Source organism: Bison bison, unplaced genomic scaffold (assembly GCF_000754665.1).
Source record: "Bison bison bison isolate TAMUID 2011002044 unplaced genomic scaffold, Bison_UMD1.0 scf7180017864379, whole genome shotgun sequence".
Taxonomy (NCBI): domain Eukaryota; kingdom Metazoa; phylum Chordata; class Mammalia; order Artiodactyla; family Bovidae; genus Bison; species Bison bison.
Genome location: NW_011494951.1, coordinates 11,408,269 through 11,419,275, shown reverse-complemented (window position 1 = coordinate 11,419,275; position 11,007 = coordinate 11,408,269). Strand labels below are relative to the sequence as shown.

Sequence of the window (11,007 nt, the reverse complement as noted above, 5' to 3'; positions counted from 1 at the left end):
AACATTCGGAGGGTGACACAAATTTTGATTTGCTTTTAAAAGCGGCAGATAGTTCACTGTGTGAGGGGCAAGAGGTGTGGGAATCAGCTTCCTATCAGATCAACTTTGAATCTCAAGCCCTCTAATTTTTTCTTTACCCAGTGCAGGGCACTTACCCACGTTGGATAAGCTCAATCTCTAACTAATTCAGCCTGTGTATGCAGACCCTGAGGCTATAAGGAAAGATGCAAGAGCATCTTATGGGCTGGACTGGAGGATCAACAGAGGGCTAGACAGTTCTCTCCTCTTTAATATCCTCCTTCCAAGCTTAGCGATAAGAAAAGATAAGAGAAGCAGGAAAGGAGAGGAGAGAGGGGCAGACTTCATGTCTTTCCCTATCTGCTGCTTCGGACTTGCACCTTCCGGATTCTCTCTGGTTCTTTTTCTCTCCCCATGTCTCTCTTTTGCTCAACTTTTCTCCTATCCTGATTTTAATTAATATTTTAAAAACACATTTATTATTCTCTTTCTTTAGATTATTATTCTTTCCTTGAAAAAAACTTGGACATCCAAGATAATCATAAAGATGAAAAGACAAATTTGCTTTTCCCCCTAAAAGTCAAATGAAAACACTTGGAACATTTTAGTATATTTCTTTACATTTCTCTCTTTTTAACAGAATTAGTATTATGGTACTCCTACTCTTTTACACTTGATTTTTTTCTCTCTAACTTGAAAATTTTTTTTCCATGTTGCTAAATATTCTGTTACAGCACCACTTTAAATTGATCTATGATGCTTCATTCCAGTGACACACTTAATTAAGTTTAATTAAGGGTAACTTCATTTCTGGATTTCTAGATTGCTTCCAATTTTTGATATTATAAAGTGCTGCCAGAAACACCTTTTAATGTATATTTTTGTGCTCTTTTCCAGTTATTTTCTTAGCATAAATTACTGTCTGGGGTTGTTTAATCAAAGGCTATTCATGTTTTTATGCCTTTTAAGAGTCAAGTTTTGTCAAATTGCCTTCTTAAAAATACTATGAGCTTGAGAGTACTGCCTCAAGAAGGAAGGAAATTGACCTAGATAAGCATTTATTTAAAGAGTGAGATTGAACACTTTCTACATGCCAGTCACTGTGAGGATTCAGGCAGAGATATGCAAGTCTAGATGGGAGTGAGCCATGTCTATAAGAAATTCTACACGATGGTCACAGTCTGCAAATATAGGCAAGTATGTAATAACTGATTTACTGACATTAGGTTCTAATGCATGATAAAGTAACATTGTTGTCATTGTTCAGTCCCTAAGTCGTGTCCAGCTCTTTGCAACCCCGTGGAGGGCAGCACACTAGGCTCCTCTGTCCTTCACTGTCTCCTGAAGTTTGCTCAAATTCAGGTCCATTGAGTCAGTGATGCTATCTAAACATTTCGTCCTCTGTCGTCTCCTCCTTTTGCCTTCAATTTTGCCTTCTTTTTTTTTTTTTTTAAATCAACGTCACTTGTTTTTATACTTGCTGGTCATCCTGTATAAGGTAGTGAGGTAGTGGGGTTTATTGACATCAGGACACCTTCACCATTTGACCTGGATTTTCTGAAATCATTTTCATGATTTTGTTACTTTCATTACAGGTGATTTTTTTTTCAATGCTGAACTAAAGGTGAATTAATTTCTATATACCATATACTCTCCTTAATTAACACACCTGCACACACTTATGCACATCTTTTGACTTGGGTTTTGTCTTGGAAAATAGGTCATGGTGGTCATAGATGACACCATGGATTAATGAAAAAACAAAAGGCTTAGACTCAGTTATACCTGGGTTGGAATCTTGCCTCTATTGCTCATGACTATGTGACTTTCAGTGCATCTTTTAACATCTCTGAGCTTCAGGTTCTTCATCTGTAACTATGGGTCTAATAATATGGCAGAGTCCCTTTGATTGCAAGGATATCAAACTAGTCAATTCTAAGGGATATCAGCCCTGAATATTCATTGGAAGGAGTGACGCTGAAGCTCCAATACTTTATCCACCTGATGCAAAGAGCTGACTCATTGGAAAAGACCCTAATGCTGGGAAAGATTGAAGGCAGGAGGAGAAGGAAGTGGCAGAGGATGAGATGGTTAAATAGCACTATGGACTCAATGGGCATGAATTTGAGCAAACTTCAGAAGATAGCGAAGGACAGGCGAGCCTGGTGGGCTGCAGTCCATGGGGTCCCAAAGAGTCAGACACGACTTAGCTACTGAATAACAACAACAAACATAGGGAGGTTGTGAGGGTTACAGAAAATAAGGACTGTGAGCCCCCCAGGTTCCTTCTCCTCTGTTCTTTGTGAGTTTCCTCCAGCTTCATGGCAGCAGCTCCCCTACCACCGGTCCCAGGGTCCCCATCTCTCCACCCCCATCTTTCTGTCTTCCCTTGTCTCTCATCCCAACCTCTTTGCTTCTCCAAGTCCTCAGCCACTCATACACACTAAGACCTGATTCTTCATGATGACAGCTATTCTTCAGCTTTTAGTAAGAAGGACATTGGTGCCCATCAAGAAGGTAACAAACCCAGGGAAGTGAAGCTTGAGGTGGGGTATTTTCACTCCTTCACACCTTCAGCCCACCTGCTTGGAACTCAGCCTCCTGGTGATGTGGGCAGGAATCTCTCTCCCCATGGGGCCTCCCTTACCTGCAAGAACATTCCATAGACAGATGCCCCCAGGGCCGTTGACTGCCCGGTATGGAACTTGGATCATGTTGAGAATGGCAAAGCCCATGCTGACCAGAGCCAGCGCCAAGGCCAAGAAGAGGAGCAGCAGAAGTGTGACATGGAGGCCTGCGTTGAGCTCCTTCACCAGGTGTGGGAAGACTGCAGAAACAAGACACAGCCAACACATTAGCCTCAGAGCTCAGCTCAAGGGTACATGGCCCAGGCTGCTGACTATGAAGGCGTTAGTACAGCAGAGTGAGGGCAAGGCAGCAAGCACTGGGCTTCCAAAAAGCAAGAGACTTCCCAGATAAATTTACCCCTTATCAGTTGCCTAACAATCTTCGCTTCCTTAGGGTGGATGCAAAATCAGAATATACCCCAGCTGGGTGTTTAAGCTGCATTGGCCTTGCGGCTCTGGGATCTGGTTTGAATTGATCCACACAAGCCCCAGGGGGTGTCTCTTTAGCAAAGGAGCCTGGCACGAGAAGCAGTCTAAGAAGGCTGATCACAAAGCTTTCATCAGGGTCAGAGTGTTGTTTGTCCAAATCTTTTGCAACCCCATGAACTGCAGCCCACCAGGCTCCTCCGTGCATGGGATTCTCCAGGCAAGAAGACTGGAGTGGATAGCCATTTCCTTCTCCAGGGGATCTTCCTGACCCAGGGATCGAACTTAGGTCTCCTTCATTACACATGGATTATTTACTGTCTGAGGCACCAGGGAAGCCCCATAGTCCTATATACCATATGGTATATAGAGTTGAGAGTCACTGGCTTCAGTTATTATATATGAATGATTTAAAACAATGAAAGCGGGGACTTCCCTGGTGGTCCAGTAGGTTAAGACTTGGTCTTCCTGTTCAGGGGGTGCAGGTTTAATGCCTGGCTGGGAGAGCTAAGATCCCACATGCCTCATGGCCAGAAAAACAAAGCATAAAACAGAAGCAATGATGTAACAAATTCAATAAAGACTTAAAAAAATAAAACGATGAAAGCTAAAAAAATAAATAAAAACACCTGGGCAAGCCCCTTCCTCTGCAACTACTCTGAGGTTTCTACTGAACACTTCCTGGTCTAACCTGGGTCCATCCTGTGCACTCCCGCATCCCTGCTTCACTACTTGGCACCAAACTGACCAGCCCGTCTCCCACCCCAACTGAGAACCAGGACTCAAAGCTTTCCTGGCTCCACTCTCTGCCTGACCCCGTCCCCCCGCTCCTTTGCTGGCTCACCTGCTCATTTTTATTCAGAGAAGGCTGGTGTCTGCCAAGTCTGAGAACAAGAATTTTTTTCCCTTTAAAGTGTCCTTTCCACTCAGAAGTTTCCAGACACAGCACAGTTACATCTTTAGTTCTGATCGAATTTTCCTTTTAGTTTTTTATTTCCATGTGTATTTATCTTCATGTGGTTATCTCCTCGGCCTGAGAAACTTTACCCTGGAAAATGAACTCCTTCCCATGGGACTTTTCCCTGTAGGACTTCTCATTTTCATTTCCATTCCTTATATCTCAGTGTCCTTTAGATTTTTATTTTTTATTGCAGACTCTCAGCATTTTTTTTTTTCATTCCAAACGTGGTAGCTTGTGCCTGATTACCTAATTGTTTCCTTATCCCCTTACTTGCTCATGCAATCCTTAGGACATATGACCAGCATAATAATCCTCACCAAACACTTAAAATAGAAAATCATCACCTATGTGATTGGCAAAGACCAAAGGTTCGCTAATACACGGTGTTGACGAAGGTATAGGGAAGGAGATGCTGTCAAACCTGGTAGTGATATTAATTTATACAACTTTCTTTGCGAGGAATTTGGCAGCATGTCTCACTGAAATTCCACTTCTAGGAAAAGCACTCCCACATGTGCTCAAAGCTGTATGTGTGTGTGTGTGTGTGTGTGTGTGTGTGTATCAGATATTCCTTAAAGTAGCAAAAGGTTGGAGAGAAACGAAAATATGAATTGGTGCTGTGCTGATTCCTGTCCAACTCTTTTCAACCCCATGGACTGTAGCCCCCCAGGCTCCTCTGTCCATGAAATTTCCCATGCAAGAATACTGGAATGGGTTGCCATTTCCTCCTCTAGGGGAATCTTTCCAACACAGGGATAGAACCCATGTCTCCTGCATCTGCCGCATTGGCAGGCAGATTCTTTACCATTGAACCACCTGGGAAGCCCATGAATCAATAGGAGACTGATTTAATTAATTAAAGCACAGTTCACACAATATAGCTTTTGAAAAGAATTAATCATATCCATGTACTGGTATTAAATCATCTCCAGATTTGATCTAATAAAAAATCGAGAAATAACCATTACTATGATGGGCAAGGGCATTTTGGGGCATATGAAGTGATATGGGGGCTTCCCAGGTGGCACTGGTCCTAAAGAACCTGCCTGCTAACGCAGGAGATGTAAGAGATGCAGGTTTGATCCCTGGGTTGGGAAGATTCCCTGGAGGAGGGCATGGCGACCCACTCCAGTATTCTTGCCTGGAGAATCTCATGGACAGGCGAGCCTGGTGGGCTGCAGTCCATGGGGTCACAAAGAGTCAGACATGACTGAAGGGATTTAGCACACACACACAGCATAGCAGGAAAATCAGATAACTTGGATAAGCAAAGATGTAAAAATTTAGTGCTTGCAGAGCTGAAATTCTAGAAGCTTTACTTTGAATTTTCCTTTTTAAAAAAGAAATTATTTATTGGCTGCGTCAGATCTTCATTTCAGCACGTGGGAGCTTCCATCTTTATTTGCTCCCTATACTGGGAGTGTTGAGTCTTAGCTCCTGAACCACCAGGCAAGTCCTGAATTTGAATAAGTATTCTTATTGTGTACATATAAAAGCTACCTTGCTTGAATCCCAGAAGTGATTAATCAACCTATCAGCATCTCAAATTAGATAATCATGTTATTATTACATAATTTGTAATACTCTAGAGAAGTCCAGAGGTCCTTTTTACCCCAGCAAGGCAAAAAATAATTAAAAAAAAATTGATACATTAGATTTCATTAAAGTGGAAAAATTCTGCCTTATGAAAGACAGTGTCAAAAAAAACAACAACACGGTCACTGAATGGGAGAAAATATTTGCAAAAGACACATCTGAGAGAGGACTGTTATCTAAAATAGACAGTAATAAGAAAAGTGTGAGAGCTGAAGTCAGTTACAGGTCTGGCTGTGGATGGAATGTTTTGGGGTGAGAGGTGACGAGGGCCCCAGCAAATTGAAAATGATCAAGCACATACTACCTTTCAGGCATTACATCAGCTGCTTTTACAGAAATTATTTTCTTTATTGGTTTCTCTGATCCTCAGTTTCCTCATCAGTTAGATGGGCATCAGTAAGATCTCCTTTCCAGCGCAGAAATGGATGAAGGAAATGAACAAAGAAGGAAGCTTGTAACACTCATGTGTCACTGCTCAGGGATCACTTACTGCCTTTCTCTTTCCCGGATGGAAAGCTTCTAATGGCAGACACGCCTCTGTTTAGTTCATCCCTGTTTTCCTCGAATATCAGGCCCACAAATACTCTACAATACGGGTGAATATGTGAACGTGGCTAAATAAGCATCTGTCTCTTTCTTTCCACTCAAATGGCTAGGTTGTTTTGCTTTTATTTCAGAAAGTCTGGGTATAAACAAGGATCTTAATCATGATTGTGCTGCATATGTGAGTGCTTATATATGTGCTCAGTCGCTCAGTTGTTCCAACTCTTTGCAACCTCATGGCCTGTAGCCCACCAGGCTCCTCTGTCCACAGGATTTCCCAAGGAAGAATACTACAGTGGGTTGCCATTTCCTTCTCCAGGGGATTTTCCCTACCTAGGGATTGAACCTGAGGTCTCTTGAGTCTCCTGCATCGGCAGGCAGATTCTTTACTGCTGAACTAGCTGGGAAGTCATCCTGTATATATAGCTCTTTGCTTTTCTCCCTGGTTGATTTGGAAACTGACCTTCCTGGGTGACTCTAGGGGAGACCCCTCTGAAGGTGGGAATGGAGGCTGTTTGTCTTACAAGACCTAACCAAACCCTCCTACTCCAGTTTACAAAGCACTTTCACACCCACCCCCCAATTCTCCTGATCTGCACACAGGCCCTAGGAGCAGGATTTTTTTTAAATTTCTATGGATAGTAGTAGGTAAATCCTGATTCTGTCTTGGGGGTGGTGGGCTCTGATGCACCCCCTAGGTACCTCACACAGGTAGATGATGTTGGCTCTAGGAGCTGTACATCTAAAGGTAGAAATATACTCTGCTTTCTCTTCAAATCATATAAATCTTTCACCTTTTACTAAAGGTAGCAAGACTCACTTCTGATGAGAATATCCAATACAGAATAAAAACTTTGCAAATTATCTACAACTGTTTAAAAAATTGTGCATCTCCCACTTTTTTTTTTTTTGTATAAGTGGTTTGAAATAACCTTAATGATACCAATAATTTTTTTTTTCCCCTGAACCATTTGAGGGTACATTGCTCCTTCAACCCTGAGTACTTCAGGGGCAGTTTCCTCAAAAAGGGCATTCTCTTTGACAACCATGATACAATTATGAAAATCATTAGGTCAACACTGGCGTATGACTGGTGTTTAATCCTGATGCCCAGTTCAAGTTCCATCGATTATCCTAGTGACGTCATTTACAGTAAATGGACCCAGCTCAGAACCGAGTACTGCACACAGTTGTCATCATTTCCTTTTAGCCTGTCCTATTTCTTTGTTATATTTTTTTATTTATTCATGTTAAATGTGTTTTCAGCTTTCTATGTAATTTTTTATTACATTTTATGGGAGTATAGTTGCTTTACAATGTGGTGGTTAGTTTCTACTGTACAGCACCATCAGATTTGCTGATATGTTTTATCCCCTCATATTCTTAAAAGACCTAGCTATTTTTTCAGTATCCCTTGTCCAGTTTAATTTCTGGGTAAATATAAATATTCCCCAAGATTTTTCTTATTGCTATACCTAACAATTTTTAGTATATATATATCCTTCGTGTATATAAGTGAAGCCAATTTGTATTATTTATCAGTGGTTCCAGTTTTCTCTCTTTATATGTTTAAGAAGATACTCTGGCTAAAGAAAGAAAGTGAAGTCGCTCACTTGTGTCTGACTCTTTGCGACCCCATGGACCGTAGCCTACCAGACTCTTCCATCCATGGAATTTTCCAGGCAAGAGTACTGGAGTGGGTTGCCATTTCCTTCTCCACTAAAATCCTGACATATAGAAATCAAATAATGAATAAAATTCCTTATTCCCTTGTTTTTCCATTATGTGGGTTACTTATGTATTTGTAGGCTACTGTTCTTGCTGGTAATCTGTTTTATTCTGAAGACATGCAGAATATTGGCCTTTTGGGGTTGGCTTTTCCTTCCCAGAGGACCCTTCATACGCTGGGCTTGGATTCCTGCTCTGTTTACACGCAGAGAGGCTCTGACGTGACCTGGATGTCCGCCTGGCCAGGTCGGTACCTGCTCAAGTTCACAGTCAGCAGCTGTGCCCGAGCTCTCCCTGCCAGGAAACAATGGGTTCGGGCTTTGAACCCAGGTAGCCTGATTCCAGTGCTCGGATGTAGAGCTCTTTGGCTTTTTCTTAGACTCTGAAACTTTTATATTAATATAAACAGAAGTGTAAGTCTCATTTCAGCAGCTGGTCTACACTTGCAGGCTAGACTGGCTGAGTGCACCCCAGTTGCATGGCCTGCATCTGAAGTCTGACACTGTTTCCTGGCTGGTTGACCTCATGCAAGTTAGGTAATGAAATCTCCGAGTGTCCGTGTGTAACCCTTTGCAAAATGGAAATGTTAACAATGCCTTCTTTATAAATTTGTTACAAGGCTTAAGAGAGATAAACCATGGAAAGCATTCTGTAGAATGTCTGACACAAGTAAGCACTCAATATATTAATAGTGATTATTCAAAAAGGTAACTACAAAGATCTACAAATCTCTGCAGAAAGAAAAAAAAAAAAGATCTTTTCTTGATGCTGAACAAGAGTAAGTCCTTGGCTTACTGTGGATTTTGTCATCATGCCTTCGACTGAAGCGGCTCTTCAATTCTGCATTTAGACACAAGCCTACTCCAGTATTCTTGCCTGGAAAACCCCATGGGCAGAGGAACCTGGTGGGTGGGCCACAGTCCATGGGGTCGCAAAGAGTTCGACAGGCTGACAGAGCGCGCGTGCACGCACCCCATACAAGTATTTACAAATAAGCGTTCTACAGCAGCTCTGCGGCCGCAGTATACTCACTCGTGAACTGGGACTGGCGGCCCCCCAGCCCGCACTGCCGCACCTTACAACCGCGGAAGAGTCCGTAGTAAATGTCTCCGATGAATTTGACCAGCTCTGGATCCGTGGCGTTGACGAGGTCCACTCCCGTCTGACAGAGGATTTTCCCACTCAGCCAGTGGGGCAGTGCCAGGGCAACGATGATCAGGATGAAGGAGGAGAAGCTGAGCAGAGAAGCCAGCCCGTACCACGCCTTTTTGAACCATCCAGGCATGCTGCTGAGTGCAGGTCATGCTCCAGGGGGCCCAGCAACACCGGGGGTCCTCAGCATCTTCCAGACACTGGGTGATCCACTGCTTCAGGGTTGGCTCTTCCAGACGCCGGCTCAAGAGTTCAGGTGCGTGTCCTGGTCCTCCCTCAGCACCTGCCCCCACAGCCCATGTTTACTACAACCACAGGGGAAGTGTCTACAGGGACGTCTTCACCTGACTGCAGTGTGGAGGAGTGTGTTACCCAGGAAGTAACCCTATATCTTCCACTAGACTAAGGTTTCAGAAGACAGTTTAACTGTTCTTCATTTCGAGTATTTGAATAACCCTACTGTGGCTCTCTTAAGGACGAAGGAGCTATTAGCAGGCAAAATCAGGTAGATCTGAGTCTAAAGAGACAACAAGCAGTCTCACAAAATGCAAACGGTAGAAGGAAAACAAAGATGGAAAGACTAGCCTTTGAATGTTGCCAACAATGCGTGGTATCAGATGTTGATCTCTTTGATGCGTGCCTGGGCATTGCTTTCTCTGAAATGTCACTGCTGTCAGAACCCCTAGAAGTGTTATTAACACCATGAAATGACCTCTGTTCTCAACCCTTTTAATTGAAATGCGTAAGCAAGGTTTTATGATTCTTGAATTTATCACTGGGTGGATCCACTGTGGGTAAAATTGCAGCTTTGAGATGGCTGGGGCAGCCTGGACCCAACACTTAAGTACACACACACACACACACACACACACACACCCCCACACCCTCTTTATCCTTCACAGGTCATGTCATCTGCATGGGAAAGTGTTTTTCTAATGTTTTAGCAAATAATCTCCCATCACCCTGCTGGGGTCTTTGTGTCTTCTGGTAGTGAAGATCCCCTGGAGGAGGAAATGGCAACCCCCTCCTGTATTCTTCCCTGGAGCATCCCTTGGACAGAGGAGCCTGGGGGGCTACAGTCCCTGGAGTCGCAAGGAGTGGGACAAGACTGAAAGACTGAGCACAGAGTAGTGAAGGTATGTCACTTCCTTTTCACTTACAGGCACAAGGAATGCAATATTCCCTAATTTCTATCTTACAAGGTGCATTTAAAGTTTTAATTTTTAGACAATTGCCGAATGTCAACTTCATGTCACGTGAGGCTGGCAACAGCCACTCAGATAGGTTTGGGGGCAGAGTGGGGTTGACATGGCCCAGTGAAATTCCTCCTTTGGTCTCAGATCTCTGGAGGGGGTCCTGGGGGTTGCATTGTTAACCAACAGGAGTTCAGGGAACCAGGCTCACCCCTGCTGGTGCTGCAACCCATTGTGGGGGGCAGGGGACGGGCCTTTCCAGACACTTCTTTCCTGAGGAAACTGAAGGTCTGAGTTGGGGCTGGAGATCAGGTCTTTGAAATGCTTCTTCATCACAATGACCTTGACATAGCAATTTTTTTTTTTCTGGTAATGAACAACATACTGTGAAATGAAAATACGTCCTGCCATATCAATAAACAAGGAATGAAGCAGCCATCAGTGATTGCTGGCCTCCAAAGGTGAATGAGGGCTCCCCAAACTAATTGTGACCCATGTCATCCAGTGGATGTAGCGGCTCCTCCCCAGGCTTCCCCCAGCCCCAACTGCTGAGGAGCTGGGAGAGTGCAAGAAGCAAGGTGAATAAGGAAACAGGATTGGCCCCAGATAGCTGAGGTGCATATGAAAGGAATGAATTCAGTGAGTACAGAGGCTTGCTTCTTCCCAGACATAGAAAGCCAAGTTCCTTAACTTGATACCTGATCTTTGATGTTCAGATTGCCTGCTCCCTTTGTTGCAAACTTATATGTAGCCTGACTTTCCC

The 11,007-nt window shown here is 43.4% G+C and overlaps 1 protein-coding gene across 1 annotated transcript in view; it reads right to left on the bottom strand.

The window, feature by feature from the left end:
• CLRN2 (clarin 2) overlaps positions 1-9,387 on the bottom strand; it is a 10,574-nt gene extending 1,187 nt beyond the window's left edge. The window contains exons 1-2 of the mRNA XM_010857305.1: positions 8,932-9,387; positions 2,666-2,845 (exon numbers count right to left, since the gene is read on the bottom strand). Coding sequence (XP_010855607.1) covers positions 2,666-2,845; positions 8,932-9,184 — 433 coding nt within the window. The 5' untranslated portion in view covers positions 9,185-9,387. The remainder of the gene's footprint in view (positions 1-2,665; positions 2,846-8,931) is intronic.
• Positions 9,388-11,007: the final 1,620 nt, after the last annotated feature.